The sequence below is a fragment of the Mus caroli genome, unplaced genomic scaffold (assembly GCF_978045245.1).
Source record: "Mus caroli unplaced genomic scaffold, Mus_caroli_1 scaffold_10, whole genome shotgun sequence".
Taxonomy (NCBI): domain Eukaryota; kingdom Metazoa; phylum Chordata; class Mammalia; order Rodentia; family Muridae; genus Mus; species Mus caroli.
In genome coordinates, this window is record NW_028227265.1 from 111,217,009 (window position 1) to 111,237,353 (window position 20,345).

Sequence of the window (20,345 nt, forward strand, 5' to 3'; positions counted from 1 at the left end):
AAAGAAAGAAAGAAAGAAAGAAAGAAGAAAGAAAGAAAGAAAGAAAGAAAGAAAGAAAGAAAGAAAGAAAGAAAGAAAGAAAGAAAGAAAGAGAAGAGGAAAGGAAAGATAGAACTCTCTGAGTCTAAGCTCCCTATTTTGTTTCCTCCCTGCCTATGATCATTAATATTTAATAATCTTTTAAAGTTAATATCTATATATTTCATAAAGTGACCAAAACTATCTACCCCAACTTAAGTAATTATGGCAATGATCTTCTCATAATGGCTTTCTGCTGAATTAGGTAAAGGAATTTTGGGGGGCCCAAGAAAATTAGAAAAATGTTAGAAAAAAGAAAGCTAGCTGTAGCATTTCCTGCCCAGTCTCTCTCAGTTGAGAAAGTTCAGAGTTTAAGTCCTGATTGGAACAGTTTGAAAGGCTGGATGAGCCAAGGTAATTTGGGATTAGCAGTCCTTTCTGAAGCTGTTCTAGTAGCAAGTTTCTGAAAACAGCATCACTTTGAGGCAGGATCAATCAGGAGATGAAACAGTAAGTCTCAGCATCTCTATCCCCAACGGTGAATATTGTCATGGCTGCCTTCTTGGTCTTTCATTCTGCAATATATAAATGCTACAAACAATACATTGTTCTATAAAGACGTGTATGGAATGTACAGAGTGCACAGATCAATTAAGGATGATTTAATGCTCTTTGTTTGAGAAGGTGAAAGACAATTGTTTTTCTATAGAAATTAATCTGATCATGTAATCAAACTGCAATATAAATCTTCATTCATGTCATATGAAAAAATGGTATGTAATAATAAGTCATGAGAATTTTGTAGCCAACATGATTTATTGGCCATGTAAGCTGAAGTTCTGTCTAGAGACATATGCATGTCTCAGTTAGTTTCAGAGTTGTTTCAATAGAGGGTTTCATGATATATATTACAGATGTTCAAACCCAAACTCTCTCCAAGTTGACTAATTCAATGTGGCTTCTCTTAGCTCCTCAACAGATTGCTCTGCTCAGCCTCAAACTAACTCTGATAATCTGTTCTAATCTGGCTCCTTCTCACTCTTTGGCTAATTCTATCTACACCTATATCTAGCTTGTTCTCTCTGCAACCTGTCTCTGAAAAACTTTACCTGAATGAAACTGCCTCTATTCTTCACCAATTGAAATTCCACAAATTTCACTCTACTGCACTGCCTCTCAACTCATTGACTAGACTGAATCGACTTACTAGAACTCAAGAGATCTGAAATCCAGTCTCCTGAATGCTGTGATTAAAGGCATGTACTGGCATGCCATGATCTAAGCTTTTCTTTACCCGAAACTTGTTCTATACCAGGCTGGTCTTGAATTTGGAGATATTCTGTGTCTGTCTCCTGGAATTAAAGGTGTGCTTATACTCAAGCCAGGTCACACAGACCTAGAAGGTTTTTGGATGCTGTCCCTTGCCAGAGCAGCCATGTTTCTGGATTAAAATTCCTCCACACTTGGATAGAGAAGATGGACCTGGCTCAGATCAGACATCTTCAATCCTTACTGAAATGGGAATATTTCCAGTGAACTTACAAAATCCTCATAAGATGACATTATCTACAAAAGTACACAATCTTGTAGATAAAACAAGATAATGTCATGGCCATGTTTATGTTCACTTGTTTGGAAAAGTGTATCTTAGAAGATGGGGTTTTACTTTCTCAGAGATGGAAGGAGGCAGAACTGGTTTAGAACTCTGTCAGGTTTCAAGGCTCAATATTTTAGAGTATAAAATACAATATACATAGGATTAATTATACAATATAATGAGTTGGAAGCACATAATGAAATTAACATGCAAGGCACTGAAAAAGTATTGTCCAAGGCAATACTTGGCAGAGATTCCTTCAGAGTATATTTTAAATATATGAATAATGAAGAATTACATGGATAACAGATATTCAGGTAGAGATGAGTGAATATTAATGAATGATAATTTGATGATAAGATTGATAGGTGACAAGGATAGATGACAGACAGATGACTAAACATTTGTGTACACAAAATCATACTATACACTTTAATACCCATTTTCTCATATTTTCTTCACAGCTGTGTGAAACCTCTTTCAAATCATATTTGCAAATCATGCTAACTACCACTGTAGGACTGTGCCACAGACGCCATCCAGACCCATTGGTGACCCCTCTGTCCCCACTTTACTTCCATTTCTCCCTCTCCCTCTTTATCCACTTACATGATGACAACAATCCGGTTCCTCTGCTTCTACTAATTTTACAAAATGTAGAATCCAAGTGATTTTAATCATTCTTATCACACAGAATTACGTGGTCCGTGTTCTGAGTCAGTTTTGTATTTACAGAATCAAATGATGGACATATGTGAACTGGAATGTAGCCAGGTTATTCCTGACTGTAGCACATTTATTTACTAGATGACTCTGGCAGGAAGACTTCAGCAAATGCACACTAGAGTCTTTCACAGCAGTCAGAGGGAAGATAGCCCGTATTCTGAGTGCAAATTCACAGTGAAGGCTGACAGCACAGGTACTCCAAGTCTCAAAACCAGTCTTATACACACAAGCTCTCAATGCCTGGACAATTGGAGCATGGTCAGAGTGAGGGGATATTGTCTTCATTTCTTTGGTGTAGTTCTTCAGCCCAGTTACAAACCAAGTTTAGGTATACTCCTTTTATCTACATATCCTGAGCCAACAGGACACCATCCCTTGAAATAGCCATGAAAGGTAAAGTGATGCTGCAGACTCCATGGAAGGATAATGGGAACACAAACATCTTCTGAGAAGGATTACAAAATTGCTCTGGGTTTGTCTTCGTTGGAAAGCTTCTCCATGGATGTTGCTGTGTGCTTCAAAGAACCAAAATATTCCTGGGAGTCACTGTCCTCTGTGTGTCCTTTCAGGTGGCTGTATGCACAGAGGAATTGTGTTCTCTGAAAACACTTTGAGTCAATGTGCTGGAGAGGATGCCTCTAACTTCTTAGCCACCATGAGCTTCTCTGTCCATACAGGCCTGGGGTTGGGAGCCATCTGCTCTTGTGGATACAGTTGGGCCTGGGTTTATAATGGAAAGATCACTTTTAAGATCTCTTCCTATGTTTCTATCACAGATGTTAAGTCTCTTAAAGCCCAAGTAACAAAGTCTAGGAATTTGGAAGGAAGAAAAGAACTTTGTGCAGTATAGACACTTGCTCTAGGATCCTAGCTGGGGAGTGGGAATGTAAGCGGCTGGTAAAATAAACTGTGAATCTGGCTGGACTGGGTAGGTGTATTAGTCAGGATTCTCTAGAGTAACAGAATTTACAGAATGAATATCATCTATCTATCTACCTACCTATCTATCTATCTATCTATCTATCTATCTATCTATCTATCTATCATCTTCCTATCTATCTATCCATCATCTATCTACATACAGAAAGGGGATTTATTAGAATGACTTACAGGCTGTGATCCACCTAATCCAACAACGTCTAGATGTGAATGCAAAGTCCAAGAATCTAGTTGTTGTTCAGTCCATAAGGCTGGATGTCTCAGCTCATCTTCAGTATCTGGAGTGTGCCAGAATCCCAAAGAAGTGAAGAAAGGACTTGTTAACAGGGCAGGACAAGCAGGCAAAGAGCAAAAGCTTCCTTTTTCTGGGGTCTATGTAGACTTCCAGCAGAAGATCTGGCCCAGATTAGAGATCTTCCCAGCTCAAAAGATCCAGATTAAAGATGTGTGACTTCTGAACTCAAAGATAAGGATTTGAAGTAGATCTGCTTACCTTAAAGTAAGCAAACGTCTTTCACAGGTATGACCTCCATTTTGCGGTTTTTGTTCCAAATGTAGTCAAGAGGAGCCATTGCAGTGGGCATACAGGGTAAATTCAGCTAGATATGCAATGTCTGTGCCATGTGACTCATGCTCTGGTTAGTGGAACACTGTTACAGTTAACACAGGTGAGTGTCCTATCACCCCTGGCCTGGGACAGGTGGTAAACAGTGAGAGATATCCATCTTAGTTGATTGTCAACAGGGAGATAGACTCCAAAGGATACATGGGTTCTACTGATACCAAAAGAAGGGATTTGCTGCATTTCCAAAGCCACTGCTGTGAAGAGCTGTGGATATTATTATGGTTTGCTTTGCCTCAGTTCTTAGTCATCACAGTTACACTATAGCCCTAGAAAAACACACCCACCAAGGCAGAAAATCATCAGACTGCACTTTTCTCCGAGAATCATGACCTTAGCAGTCTCTGGTCTCTCTGTTATAGGTATAGCCCAGGACTCTGCTTCCAATCTGAAAGTGCTTTGAAAAAGCACATAGCCGTGAATATAGAGCTGACAAGTTTCTTGGTTCAAATTCAACAGCTGAAGACCTACCTTGTACAGAGAATCCTGCCCAAGAAGTACATTCTAGAAGTAGGAGGCATTTTATAATTCATAGGCAACTTCCAAGATGCACTGGTAGAAAATTAAGTTAAAGACAGAGCTGTGCCTTACCTAATGCCTGAAGAGACACTCGCAGGCACTGGCAGAGCTGCAGTGCACCAACCTTGGCCATCAGATGGCCCTGGAGGGGCACATCATGAATTGTAAGAGATATGAACTCAAAAAACAAACATGTTTTCCCCTTAGGGTTCTTAATTAGTAGTTATAATCAGCTTAAATGGGGAAAGATTTACACATAGTGTAACAGAGATATTCAGGATGAAAAATTAATTGCCAAACGAGGGGACCACAATGTTAAGAGTGTGATGTTTGTGGTGAAAAATAAGAATATCATCACTAAAGAAACTTACCTTTAACTGAGTCTGACCATGTGTCTGCGAGCAAGGGAGTTGTCTCTGAATTCTTGCTTCTTTATCTATCATATCAGAAGAGCAAAGACTACCAGGCATTGATCACCCGAGTGTTATTAATAGTCTCTACAAGCCACTCAAGTCTCGCATACAGCCAATCCCCAGTCATTGCAGCCTTGAACAATCAAGGACCCAGAGAGCCTTGGAGTGGATGAAGAGTGGCCAACTAAGCTTCTTTAATGAGGAGCTGGTATGTATGTGTGTGTGTGTGTGTGTGGGGGTACTTTTCATTATTGGTTGTTACTCATTTTGTAATAGCTTGACTCCCAGGGAAATTATTACACCCTCCTACTTACCTGGTGGATAATGAGTGAATCTACCAGTGAGGGCTTAGATGTGTCCTGATCTCTCAGCCCAGAAGTCAGGAAACAAGGCTCTTTCCCTGTGGTGACATGCTGCCAGCGAGGATGGCTATTTGCTGAGCTTCCTTCTGGACTGGTACTTGATGCACTTTTATAGGCATCTGTATCCTTTGACATGCCACCTCTAGGGCTTGGAAAAGCTCACAACAAAAGACTTCCCAATGGAAGAGGCAAAACTTAAGACTGTTCCCTCTCACACTTGATTTCTTCATGGGGATGCTGGGGATCAAGCTCAGGTCCTCATGCTCATATGGCAAGCACGTCAGCACCCGAGCCATCTCCCCAGCCTCGTGTGTAATTACTGATCGTGCCCATGATGCCACTGGCTTGGGAAAAGATTGAGCTTTCTTCTTACTATTATAAAGGATTATTAACAACATTTCTGTTCAGTCCCTCCCCTGCCAGAGACTTTCTTGGGAATGGTAAAGCTAAAATAAATTCACACAAAAATAGAAATCTAAAATTAAATATTTAATTAGAACTCTGATTTGCTTTAAAGATAGGTGGCATTACACAGGTTATGTTACACTCTCTTTATAATTTTTTTTGACAAAAAGATACTGTTCATTTTAACAGGCCGCCTTAATATTAATACATGTCGAATAGGATTGGAACCGAAAATCAGCTAGAGAGGGTAATGTTACATTATCGGGAAAATTACAGTTTTGTATTGTAAAAACATTTATTTTTTTTAACAATTTACCTACATTAATCAAAAAATTACAGCATATTTAATAATTTTACAAATTCTTCATAAAAAATATATCTCTGTACAAAAAAGGTCTTCCGCACCTACGTTGTGACAGCAGCGTGTGGTGGGGACGGGAGGGTGGGGCAGCGAGAATGGATGGTTTTCCTGATCATAATGCCAGCTTTCTTTTCTCCCTTTTTTTAATAATAGCTTTTGTTGTCGTTGTTATTGTTTACAAAATATTTTACAGAAGAAAAAAATTATTGCAGCTAGCCTGAAGGCAAGATGGGCAAAGACAAGCGACAGTTGAACAGCTTCAAAGCACAAAATCTGTCACTCATAGCGTGTCTCCTCACTGTGCTCTGGGCGCTTCAGGGAAGAGTCGAGACCTCACTGAGGAAGGTGTTCCTGACTGTCCTGCTAGGTCTTCAATGCCTCTGAGACCTGGTGAAACACCACACCAAACACACACACACACACACACACACACACACACACACACACATCCTAGGAAGGATTGAGCTAGGCTCTCAACTGAGTGCTGCTCAATATTGTATGTTGGTTTTGAATACCATGATGCAGTCTGGTAGCTGTAAGTCAGTTTGCACACAAAGGAAAACGACACTGGTCTAACGATGTGGCTCCTTGCATGTATGTATGCCCTGTCTGAGTCAAGTCTTCTAAATGTAACTGGCCAGCAAAGAGGACAGGGATGTGGGGACAGAGACGTTAGTTTAGACTCCAAAGTCAGCATTTTGCACCTAGTCTGAGTGACTCAAACTTAGATATGTACAATATATATATATATATGTTTGTGTGTGTGTTTTTATATACATCTAATATATATAGTAACCCTGTTCTCCCTTACGCACTCTGGTCCGTGGACCCTCTGACACTCTCTGTTTTGTTTTGGCTCTATGTGTGGTTAGAAGCACACTCTTGTTGACATCATCTGAATTTCTCAGGGAGCCAATGAAGAACCTCTGAGGACCCAGAGGAATCCCATGGATGTGTGTGGGCTTGGCTGAAGGAACCTTTATCAAAACTCCTTCCTAGGACATGGAGTCCTGAAATATGAATCCCAGTGGATAGAGTGTTGACAGAAGTCAGGAGTCCTGACACAACAGACAGCCCTTGCAAAAAGAGAGGGCTGGAAGGAGGGAGCCCAGCGGGGCCTCTGGAATGCTCAGAATGCTGAACTTCCAAAGCTGTAAGCCAATATTCTTTTACCCATTGTCCTCTGGGAAGTCCTGCATTTAAACATCATGTAGCTAGACAGATCCACCTGTCTTAAAGCAAGCATGAATGTAGTCACCACAGCAAACAGAACGTCAGCATGGCATCCTGACCCATGTATCAGTGCAAATCTGGGATGTGCAAAGGGGGGGGGGGATTTTTACCACATGGACTGTGCATGAAACGTCAAATAATAAAATAAGCATTATATTTCCAAAAATACTTTTATCAAACAAATATAAATAAAAATAAACATGATCTTCTCTTTGAATTTCTTACAGACATTTCTCTGGCCCTGCCTTGTCTTCAGACTGTCTATTTTATCCCTGTTGGCCATACCACCTATCTTATATATATCATAATAGTCTATCAGTAAGGAATTTTAACGTTTCAAAAATCACTCTAATGATTTTTTTTTGCAAGAAGGCAAATAATCTATAAAACAGATCATCATGAGGGTGTGCGAGTGGCGCCTGCCCTTCCGATTCTGATTTTAACTTTGATTTCCCTTTTGATTCCTCTGAGCTTGGGTGTGGCTGTGAGATAAGACTCTCAATGCATTCTGGGAGGGTGATGTTACAGAACAGAGAAAGGAAACAATTCAGAAGGGAAGACTGCACTGTGGACTGAGTTCATGAGCTACCTAAAATAAATTACTATTCACACTGTACATGGAAAACGGACATTGCTGGAGCCCCCTGTTATTGATTAGTAATGTATAGACAATAGTTGTATACACATGAAGAGGGGAAGTCAAGGGGACTATGTGACTTCCTTTCTACCACCAGAAGTGGGCAATGGATTTGACACATAAGTGTGGCCAACAGAAGTGATAATATAACTTCTTCAGCATACTAGTACTGTCTTCTTTTCAAAATCTGTGCTGTATCTGGGGGTACTTTCCTTTACATTCCAACTTAATTGATGGTGGCATCTGTTGTTTGAGAATACAATATGAGAAAATGCTTATGTACAATGTATAGTGAATACAAACCCTGTGGAAATTGTTTAGAAATCAGACTTAGTTGTTCTTAACACACTAGTGCAAAATGTTGAGCATCAAGAATCCTGGATGGAACAGCTCTGACTGTGGGATCTTCAAACATCCCTAGTAGTTGATGGATGCCCAATGGAGCCTGAAGATCCACAGATCTCATGTCTCAGGCAGGGCAGAGTGAAGCGAGTGTACGTGTGTGCATTTTCCAGAAGGCGTCTTCTCCAGGAAGGTTTTTCTTTTGTAAAGAATTTGTGTCCAGGGAATAGGGTTAAAAAGAAAAGAAAAACACAAAACACATATCAAGTTGCTACCATTTTGTCGCCGCACCTGAAGGATGTATCCATATGCTCAGAAGACTACATCCAAAGGCATCCTGGCCACACAGAGACACAAAAGTCAGAGGCATTAAGTACCACCTGTCTGTAAGACTCTGCAGTCTTCCTTGCCCTCGCCGTTGTCGGTGTCTTGATGTCTGGTGGAGGCAGCAGCCAGGCTTTTATAATCCACTTTCCAGATGAAGATGTATTTGCAATTTGATCCTCAGAAGACTCGGTCATGGTTGAGAAGAAATTCCCACTGCGTTATGCCAGCAGACGATGGCCAAGGTTGCTGCAGCAAGGCAAGAGTAGAAGGGGGGTGGTATATGGCACCAAAGGATTTTACTGCTTGTCCATCAGAGGTATGGCTATGAATCGGTCCTAGGGGGCACTGAGGGCTATACCACTGTACACACTGTGTTCAGAGTCGTGTCAAACCTCACAGCCTTGGCCTCTGTGGGTTTTAAGTTTGTATCATACATGGGGTTTTCAAATGAAGCTTGTCCATTACTGTTTTCATGGCCAGCATAGCCATTATATTGAACTTTTGGTCTTGTTCTAAAGAGAAACGAGAGAACATAGTCAGATTCTAACAGCAATGACATAGCCTCCACCCAGTCTCCATGCATTCTCAGCAGAAAATATTCCTGTAAGGTTATGGGGAGGGGAGGGCATAGTAGCTACTTTACTATGTGTTGACTCTTTAAAAATTGCTGTTTGAGATTATAAACAGAATGTAAATAAAGTTGGAAATCATTTTCCATATCAATAAAATAAAATAAAATAAAATAAATCTCTCTATGCATTGAAGGAAAGTTTGGGGAACTGTGAAGATATTAGTGGCAGCACACAGGGAGATATTCGGTCTGGAAAGCCATTTATTGCCAGTAAGCAGCAAGGACTTGGGGAAGCCACTACAGGCTTCATCAGGGTGAAATCAGTGCTCAGCCTATGTGTGTGCGTGGGGCAGGCGGCACTTCAAAGCCATTTCAATTTCTAATACGTCCATCTCTATTAGCAGAATTCACTAAATTTGATTACAATGTAATTTGTAATACAATGTAATTTTTCATCCCCTGATGGGCCAAAATAAGCCACCTTATTTAGCTGGAGGAATGGCTTGGCAGTTAAGAGTACTGGCTTCTGAGGTCCAGGTTTTGTTCTCAGAACCTACATAGCAGCTCACTGTTACTTCAGTGCCAAGAGATTCAGTGCCCTCTGCTGGCCTCCATGGGCACTGTACACACAGGCAAACATTAAACACAAGGAATATATATTTTAAAGGGCCAGTTTATTGAAATGAAATGTATTATGTTTCTGTGGGTTAAGGAAACCCTCTACTCACAACCCATGCTTAAAAGAGAGGTTTTAGGGTAAAAAGATCTAAATGTGGGGATAAGCAGATGACCTCGTCAGCTCACTAGCATGGAGACCTGAGTTCAAATCCTCACACAAAAAGCCAGATGCAGTGGTGTACATCTGTAATCCCAGCACTGAGGAGACAGAGACAGGCTGATGCCTGAGGCTCACCGGCTTGCGGTCATCCTAGCCAAATCAATGACTCCGGGTTAAGTGAGCTATTGGGTGAAGAACTACAAAGAAGAGACCCATTGTAGACCCCAGGCCTACTCAGAGACACACACATGTATGCACACCTGGATGCATATCTGTACATACCAACTTTAAAAAATATACATGTAATACCCACACACCCTAAAACACACCACACAAGAGACCTATCTTAGTGTGGCAGGTTGCATCAGGACCATGGGCTCTGACAGAATCTCTTTGTCAGAGAACCTCCTCCTCCTCCTCCTCCTCCTACTCCTCCTCCTCTTCTTCTTTTTCTTTTCTTTTTCTGCTTCTGCTTCTTCTGTTGACTTTTTTTTAATTAAATTTATTCAATCACATATTATATGCTGACTGCAGATCTACCTCCCTCTCCTCCTCTCATAGTCGTTTCTCTCATCTCTCTCCCGATCCATTCTTCCTTAGTTTCCCTTCAAAATAGGGAAGACCTCTCAGGGATAGCAACCCAATGTGGCATATCAAGTTGCAGTAAGACTGAGCACCTCCCCTCATACTAAGGCTGGATGAAGCAACCCAGTAGAAGGAAAAGAGTCCCAAATGCAATAAAAGGTGTCAGAAACAGCCCCTGCTCCTTCTGTTAGGAGTCCCATAAAAACACTAAGCTACACAACAAGAACATATACAGAGGGCCTGGGTTAGGCCCATGCAAGCTCACTGATTATTAGTCTCAAGGAGACCCTGCAAGTCCAGATGTTTTGATTTTGTAGGTTTTCCTGTGGTGTCCTTGATCCTTCTGGTTCCTACAATCCTTTCTTCTCTTCTTCAGCAGGATTACCTCAGCACCACCTAATGATTGGCCGTGTGTCTCTGCATTTGGAGAACCTCTTCTTAATATAAATGAAAGAGGGAAAGGGATTCCAACCTGTGGGGACTTTGGGGTATCTGCTAAGCAATGCCCAGCCACATCATTAAGGAATGTCTTTGTCTGTTGGAGTTGAAATATGAAGCAGGGAACCCAAAATACTAAGTGCTCATACCAAGGACTCAATAGAAAAGTACCCAGTGAAGGGCTGGGACTCTGGCTCTCCACATCCTTTCTTTTTCAAAAGTATTCATCTTTCTTATATGGCTGGGTCTATAGAGATAAAGGATTCTTTGGATCTGCTCATCACAACAGCCCCAGTGTCCCCAGTAAGGGAAACATGGCTTCTCTCTCTATTCACCATACAGTCCTCTAAGCATGTATAGATTGAGATGTGTGTGTGTGTGTGTGTGTGTGTGTGTGTGTGTGAGAGAGAGAGAGAGAGAGAGAGAGAGAGAGAGAGAGAGAGAGAGAGAGAGAGAGAGAGATCCATCACAGTGACACCGAAGGCTCTACTCACTGGATTGATAGCTTGTATCTAGCTGGTATCTCAATATGGAAGCATCTCTCCACATCATGGAAGTACCTGACCTGACATCTGGGACTTGCTAGGAAGCTCCTAGGTTTAAAAGCTGTAACGTTCTGAGTTAACCTATGGCACCCTGTTGCATACTTCAGATACAACCAGAACTCATTTAACTCATGGATGAGTATAGATGCTTATTTAATAGTGCCACTGTCAAGGACAATTGATTCTGACCCACAGAGGTGTTAGCTTCTCCAAGAAAGCCTGGGGCCTGATTCTCTGACACACAGAGAACTGTCCAGCTGGTCTCAGGTCTGAGAGAGGACCAGAGGTTCCAAACACACCCAACAGGGTCAAAAAGTAAGAAAGCCTTTCTAACAGTCCAGACCTGTCCTTGCAGTGAGGACATTAAAAGAATTTACAGGGATTGCTGTCAACACAGAAGGAACTCTATAAGAAGGGTTTTAATTTCTGCCTCTTTAAAAGTGCTTCCTGTCATGTGGTATTGCATGGCACATGGCAGCTGCAATAACATCAGGAGAAAGAGAGGTGAAGTCTCCAGGACCTGTTGCCTAGGGTACTATAATCTTTAAAATAATTGATAACAATGTAGTTATAAGTCTGTGAGGAGCAGAGGAAGCTTTTTTGTAAATGTATATTGTTTGACACAGGCATAGCCATATCAAGGACCCAAGGACTCTGCTGCACAGTGGTGGTAAAGCCTTTCCCATAAAGGTAATGCTTAGAGGGATGGCAAAGCCTTTCTTTGGTCCACGACAGTGGGTGCTAAAAGTAGCAGCTTCCTCCTCCAGAATGGCTGCAACCTGCGACTGATCCCTTATAGAAACCTCCAACCAAGACAAGCCCACCCCTCCCCCTGTGATGAATGTATTGAGGGTCTGGGTTATTACACGGTTGGCACTGTTCCTGCTTTGCACAGATGACCAGCCCAGTTTTTCTGTACACATTTCTCCATGTCTGTTCTTTCTTTGTTCCCTAGAACCAAGGTGTGCAGAAAGTGGCTAATATCTGCTATTTCTCTCCTGTAGTTGTGTTTGTAAACTTAGAACACTGATAGCCATAGGGCAAACAGAAACAAAAAACCCCAAACAAACAAACAAACAAACAACCATAGCTACGAACTATGAATAGTCTTAGATATCATGTTTTCTTAAGTGTACAGTAGTATACATTTAACGAAGTTTATTGCATACTTTCTACAAAATATCCTCACTTCAGTTTTATTTGTCTAATAATGACTAAGTAGAAACTTGTGTGTTAAATAAGCAAAGACGTGATACACTTAAGTGTTAACATCATGTCTGAGGTCATAATTGTACTATTTTGATAAAACTTTACTACTTTAACATCTCAAATAGAATTTTAGAATGATTTGGCACATAGCAAGTTTTCCCAGATATACATTATCCACATAGAAAAAACACACAAACTGAATCCTCCACAATCAGTGTTCATTTCAGACAGGATCTCATGTAGCCCAGGCTAGAATTAAACTCTCTTTGTAGTTGAAGATGACACTGAACATCTGGTCTACCTTTCTTCACCTCCCAGATGCCGGGATTTCAGACATGCAATGGGATAGGAACCAGGGTCTTGAGCATCTTACACAAGTGCTCTATCAATAGAGTCCATCCCTAGTCTGCCTACAATGCTTCTTTTAATAAAAATGAAAAGTGTATGCATGCATATTAACACCAAATAAAGGAGCCCATTTATTTGAGTTTGATCAAAACACCTAAGTTTTGAAGTCTTCTCATGAAAAAGTGTTTTCAAGTCAATAGATGTTAATATGTAAGTGATGAGGAGCAGATAATGTCCTATTTGGACATATTAAGAACTTTCTATTTTGCTGAAGAAAAAAGCCATATATCTCTCCATATTTACAGATCTACAGATCTATAGATCTTTATAGATATATATCTTTGATTCATAGAGTTGAAAGAGCCACAGCATCGAAGCCTTTTTTTTTTTTCCATTCTTTCCTGCTAGAAGGATACAACTCTCCCGTGGCTGGCTACCATTATTCAAATTCATTCCTTCAAAGCTTATTACTGGGATGTGCCCTGCTAACAAAATAGATGAAGCTAAACAATGGAAAACAGAACAAAATAAAAATCATCAACAGAAAGCCTGGTGTGTGCACACCCATATATAAGGAAACACAGCCACACTCAGTGCCAACCTATGTGCATGTGAGTTCAAGCATGACATTGCTCACACCAATGCAGCATGCCACGGACACGGGCAGGCAACTCACAGCCCTGCAGTACCTGTGTTTGTAGAGGTAAAATGCAAACCCTGATAGAATTAGAGCGAAGAAGGGAACAAGAATGGCAGCTGCCACCGAGCCACTGCTGGTGCCCTGGTAGTGATTTGAAGAATCAGCGTCCGAGTTGGAAGGGTCTGGAAGAGAAAAGGAATTTGAATACTTCTTAGGCTGAAGAGTGTCTATAATATTGTCTAGAGATGAGCACAAAAATCAGGGTTTCCATCCTATGGTGAAGCAACCCAGTATTCTTTCCTGAAGATTGCTCATCAAACTTTCTCTCAGTGGATTTTCCTTTCCTGAGCATAGTATCCAAATGGAATCTTCTAGAATTTTCATTTAGCCTCATGGCTCACAAGTCATCTCTAGTGTGTCAGCCATCAATATTTTATTGTTTTCCTAATGTTGACGGATACTGCATTGTATCAATGTATGTACCACATTTCTCTGACTCCTCAATTGATGGACTTTTGCAGTTTCCTCTTGAGAGGTAGTAATAATATGCCTAAAGCCTCTGGGACACATGTGAAAGAACCTGCGTCCAGTTCCCTTGGCTGGACAAGCAGGGGCACAGTTCTCTGTCTCTGTCACTCTATGTGCATTTTGGATGAGCTGCATGTCGCTTGAACAGAAGTTGTACGCCTGCGCATCCCTACCAGCAGAGTCTCAACTCCAATCTCTCGGCCTCTTTGTTAAAACTTTTCCTTTTATTAGATATTTTCTTCATTTACATTTCAAATGCTATCCCAAAAGTCCTCTATACCCTCCCCCTGCTCTGCTCCCCTACCCACTCACTCCCATTTCTTGGCCCTGGTGTTCCCCTGTACTGGGGCATATAAAGTTTGCTAGACCAAGGGACCTCTCTTCCCACTGATGGCCAACTAGGCCATCTTCTGCTACATATGCAGCTAGAGACACGAGCTCTGGGAGTACTGGTTAGTTCATATTGTTGTTCCACCTATCGGGTTACAGACCCCTTCAGCTCTTGGGTACTTTCTCTTGCTCCTCCATTGGGGGCTCTGTGTTCCATCCTATAGATGACTGTGAGCGTCCACTTCTGTATTTGCCAGGCACTGGTAAAGCCTCACAGGAGGCATCTATATCAGGGTCCTGTCCACAAAATCTTGCTGGCATATGCAATAGTGTCTGCGTTTGCTGACTGATTATGGGATGGACCCAGGGGTGGGACAGTAATTTTCTATTCTAGCTATACTAGTGCCTACAAAGTTGTGTCTAGGTTTCAGCTTTGGTTTCCATTTCCCCACTGACTGATCTTGTCTGGGATGGTTCATCTCAATTGTCAGCTTGATGATATCCACAACAACCTGTCAGATAAGCTTCTGGGTATGCCTCTGGGGAATTGTCCTGATTGAGCTATTAGGGAAGAAGAACCACTCACACTGGGCGGTACCATTCCATGGCTCAGATCTTGGACTGTGGTAGGTAGAAAGGGGGAGCTGAGCATGCATTCACTACTCTCTGTTTTCTAAATTTGAATGTGATGTAACCAGTTTCTCACACTCCTGCTTTATGCAGCCATGATGAACTGTGACTTGAACTATGAGCCAGCAAACCTTTCTCCCTTAAGCGGTCTCTGTCAGAACATTTTATCCCAGTAACAGGAAAAGAAACTAATATAATATCCAACATCATTTGTGTCCTTGTTGTCTGTATATAATCTGGAAAACTTGTACTCAACCCCTTTTGTGTATTGTTGGCTTGGTCATCGGCTTCCATGATATGGACCACAGGAGTCATTTATGTATTCTAGATACAAATAAATGCTCAAATTTATCATGTTTATGGATTTCTTATCATTTTGTATGTACTGGAGGATCACATTTCTTTCCTGTCAAAACCAATTCATGCTAAGTTTCTTGTAGATGTTTATATATTAAAGTTATCTTTCAGATGAACTTGACTTCAGTATCCATTCAACCATAATCACTTTTATCTGGTTTATCTATTGACTGAAGACATTTAGGAGATTGTTATTTTCATCTATATATAAAACAGTGTTTTATCCAGCATTAGTGAATGAATTATGGCCACTGGGGCATCACTAAAACATTGACATTTTTAATTAGCTGAAAAGGAGACTCACTTGGGATCCAAATTATTTTCTAAAGTAAATTGTTTTTTTGTTTTTGTTTTTTTTCTTTTTGCTTTTTCTGACAGTATAGTCATCATCTCAGGAGAATAAAGATTTCTTGTTAACACAATCTATTATTTTGTTCTGTTACAAAGCGTGGGGTAATGTAAAGGTGATAAGCTCTATTCAATGATAGCTCTTGGCATCTGCTGTATGGGTAAACCCTGACATCCCTATGGTCTCTGGAACAGCACACTGGCATGTGTGACCATTGTCAGAGGGTGGTAAACCAAAAGCAGAGAGGGCAGGGGAGGGCTCAATTTTTTGAGTTTTTTTTTTTATAATGTATAATACAGTGACATGAGTACAGTACTCATCTGTAGGAATGCAATCCATATCATCATGTCCTCCACTGTGTGGATTTAGAACTTGGCTGCTTCATGATTCAGGGAATCAGATTTATATTTATGCATTAACCTGAACTCTTTTTAACTAGTCTAGCACAATCTGGATTCTATGACTACCATACACTCATGTGGCTAGAATACAGAATATATATCAGCTGCCTTTTGTTATATGGCTTGGATTTGTGCCCTTAGTGTTTGTACTTAGACTATAGCCATGGCTAGTCTTAGTCTAATGTATTTATTCTATTCCATCATTCCTGAATAATATAACCCAATTTGAAAGATTGTCTCAGGCCTCAGACACTGCTGATACTGATTTGATTAGGAGGCCTAATTCAGGATGGTGGGAAGATAATATTTTATAATGGCTTGCCCTTACTGATTATTTTTGGCAGTAGCCTATAGGTAGTGACCTCTTTTCTTCACTAGCCATGAGTATCTGGGGAGCAGTCTTCTGAATCAGTGCCAGCCACCCAGTGCCCTCTCCCATACTGGCTTCCTCTGTATCAGTCTTGGGATCAAAATCTGCATGGCAGCACCCTTCACCACAAAAGTTAATATCATGTTGACAGCATGTAAGCATGTAAAGGTGTCAATGCTCTGCAGGAAAAACATATGGTGCTCATCTCATTTCACAAATGTCTCTACCATCTTGTTGGTAGACATGGATAATGGCTTCCGTGGGAGCAGAACTCAGAGCACACAAGGCAAGCATCGTTTCTAATCTAACCCAGTGAGTCGTAAAGTTGGGTAGGTAGTGGTGGATCAGGGAGGGGTTGGCAGAGAAGGGGTGAATGTTATACAATGTATGAAATTCTCAAAGAATTAATAAAAATACTGCTTTAAATCCCCTGCTGGTATCTCTATTCATGGTCTTAGCCATCTCTTCACGATTTCTTTTCAGATGGATTTTTTTTATTTTATTTTTATTAGATATTTTCTTTATTTACATTTCAAATGCTATCCTGAAAGTTCCCTATACTCTCCCCGCTCTGCTCCCCCTACCCACCCACTCCCATTTCTTGGCCCTGGCATTCCCCTGTACTGGGGCATATAAAGTTTGCAAGACCAAGGGACCTCTCTTCCCAATGATGGCCGACTAGGCCATCGTGTGCTACAAATTCAGCTAGAGACACAAGCTCTGGGGGTACTGGTTAGATCATATTGTTGTTTCACCTATAGGGTTGCAGACCCCTTCAGCTCCTTGGGTTCTTTCTCTAGCTCCTCCATTGGGGGCCCTGTGTTCCATCCTATACATGACTGTGAGCTTCCACTTCTGTATTTGCCAGGCACTGGCATAGCCTCACTCGAGACTGCTATATCAGGGTCCTTTCAGCAAAATCTTGCTGGCATATGCAATAGTGTCTGGGTTTGGTGGCTGATTATTGGATGGATCCCCTGGTGGGGTAGTCTCTGGATGGTCCATCCTTTCATATTAGCTCCAAACTTTGTCTCTATAACTCCTTCCATGGGTGTTTTGTTCCCTATTCTAAGGAGGAATGAAGTATCCACACTTTGGTCTTCCTTCTTCTTGATTTTCTCGTGTTTTACAAATTATATCTTGGGTATCCTAAGTTTCTGGGCTAATATCCACTTATCAGTGAGTGTAGACCCAATTGACCTTTGCCTTACACAAATAAACAAACAAAAAATAGGTAAGTTTACCTTGTCTTTCCAGCTTGAACTTTCCAAAATCTTTTCCATGTATATCACCCTGAAAGGAGAATCCTCCCCTCTCAAGTCCTGAGGACACCTGGTATGCAAGGAAAGGGGCAAGGCAGAAGGAGGAGGAGGAGGAAGAGGAGGAGGAGGAAGAGGAGGAGGAGGAAATTGAGGAGGAGGACAAGGAGGAGGAAGAAGAAGAAGAAGAAAAAGAAGAAAAAACTCAGTTGCCCAAAGATAACTGTTAACACTCAGATTTAGATATTGATGGTGATGCCCAGAGTGGAATTTTCCCCATCTCCTTCTCGTGACATAAGTAAACTGAAAATCAGTAGAGTTAAAAGTTAAGCAACATAGGTGGCATCATGATGCCAGCTTGATCCCTAAAATGATCATCCACTCTAAAGGGTCACATGGCAACGACTTCCCTGACCATCCTCCTCTGTGGATTCACTTTGATGAGCTCCATCCCAGAGAACATTATGTGAGGCTGTGAAATCTAGTTATCCATGTGGGCCACAGCAGATGGTTAACTCACAGAGAAAGGCACCAAATGGCAAGAGCCAGCTTCCTCTGCTCATTGATACTGAGTCTGGAGCCTTCAGAGCATTTTCTAGGTGGTCTCTGAATATTCACAGTTCTGACAGTGAGGGTTGTGAATTAGTAGAGCCTATCCTAGTCTGAAGAACCTGTTTTTCTTCAGCAGCAAGAGTCCCTTAACTGTAGGCCAACTTATTTCTTATCTTAGAAATTTGGTAGTTGTCTCTATCAAATGATGTGGTACAGTGACCATGCTTCAGGGGTACCTTCTGAGTTACTGAGGGATGGACAGTGTTTCCCCTACCCATAATTCTCAGTGGATCATGTATTCTTCTGCCCAGACCTGAAAGTGGGAGGACTGTGTGAAAATCTTCATGAAAGTACTTACGTAACCATCGAGTCCCCAGTTGTCATTTTCAAACTTGCTTACAAAAATATCTGCTGGGCCTTTGATATGAAAGGCTTTCAGAAGCAGGTGGGCCTCTTCTTTCTTGTAGACCCCTGAAAAAAACGTTACAGTGGTTAGTCCTATACTGAGGAAGTCAGAGTCAATGGCTTGGCTATTAACCCATCTAATAAGGAACAGGCATAGTAGGGTATCATGACACAGGCAACAGAACATTTCAATACAAGTTTTATTTTGAAGATTGAGTCTTATTATCTTTACCACTGTGGGGTTAAGGGAAGCATTTCCTACTAGACTCCTTCTCAAGCAGATATAACCCATTCCACAAGATTCAACACCACTATCCAATAAAAAGATATATGAACTCGAACCTGCAGATACAAAGAACCACCATTTTCTTCCATGCTGTATTTGCTTCTGAAGACAGGGGAGTATAGAGAAAACAGACCAAAACCCTAATTCAAAACTCAGCTTCTTCTAGAAATGGCATGTTCTGTTAATAGGAAAGCACCATGGTGGTAGGATTTTGAAGGTTGTACACAGAGATAGGCAGAGGGTATCGAGTATCTGTACCTGTGAGCTATACCTGCACAGAGATAGCGGTGGCACTGCCAGAGTGATGTTACTGAAACACCATTAGAGCCTCAGCAAAGAAGGAATATACAAACCTCAGGCACTAACCAAATAGTGCTGAATCTGTTACATCCCACAGGCAGAGAGGATACAGGCCTAGGAGGCATGACTCATAAAGTGGGATAGTAAATGGATGAAGTCACTATCAATTCATCAGAGAAGCAAATCTTAGTATTCTGTGAGTGAGTTCCATCTGCAGATACTCAAGCGAGAGGGACCCTCTGCCAGTGGACAAGAGACTACCCAAGCTTAACTCTGGGCAGTGCCTTTCCTACTATATACAATGCTGTGATTTTTTTTCCATGCAAAAACTTTAAACTTGGTCCCAAGTTCTATAAGCTGCAGAGTGAGATAGTAAATCTATCTTCATGACATTTCTTATGGTTAAAAAAAGCAACAAGAATGGGAAATGTCATATATCCAGCAAGTTCTTCATAGATATTACTTCCTCCCTGCCTCTGGCCATTTCCCTTTAGATGCCCCACAGTGGGAAGCCTAGGTGTCCCTGGATTTAAACACCTCCCAGGTTCAGACCATTGAATTCCTAACACTAGTCTATGGAGATAAAGGGTTTATATGCCATTGGGTTATTTTCTCCCTTCCATACCTCTCTCTCCCTCTCCCTATCCTTCCATACCTCTCTCTCCCTCTCCCTATCCTCCTCCTTCTCCCCCAGTGTGTGTGTGTGTGTGTGTGTGTGTGTGTGTGTGTGTGTGTGTGTGCAGGAGAGCTCACGTGTCCATACATAAATGTAGGCTAGAAGTTAATGTTGAATATCTTCCTCTATTATTCTTCAACTTAATTCTGAGACAGAGTCTATCATTGAACCTGGAACCCACCAATTTCTCTAGTGTGGCTACTTTCTAGGAAGGCCCTGGATCCTCCTATCTGTGTCTTCTGGTGCTGGGGTTAAGACATATGCCACCACACAGAGACTTTTTCATG

The 20,345-nt window shown here is 41.4% G+C and overlaps 1 protein-coding gene across 1 annotated transcript in view; it reads right to left on the reverse strand.

Annotated features, from left to right (window-relative positions):
* Positions 1-5,711: 5,711 nt before the first annotated feature.
* Positions 5,712-20,345, reverse strand: part of Csmd1 (CUB and Sushi multiple domains 1) — a 1,626,901-nt gene continuing 1,612,267 nt past the window's right edge. Inside the window, exons 67-70 of the mRNA XM_085844142.1 lie at positions 18,750-18,862; positions 17,825-17,912; positions 13,665-13,797; positions 5,712-9,013 (exon numbers count right to left, since the gene is read on the reverse strand). Of these exons, the coding sequence (XP_085700268.1) occupies positions 8,854-9,013; positions 13,665-13,797; positions 17,825-17,912; positions 18,750-18,862 (494 nt within the window). The 3' untranslated portion in view covers positions 5,712-8,853. The remainder of the gene's footprint in view (positions 9,014-13,664; positions 13,798-17,824; positions 17,913-18,749; positions 18,863-20,345) is intronic.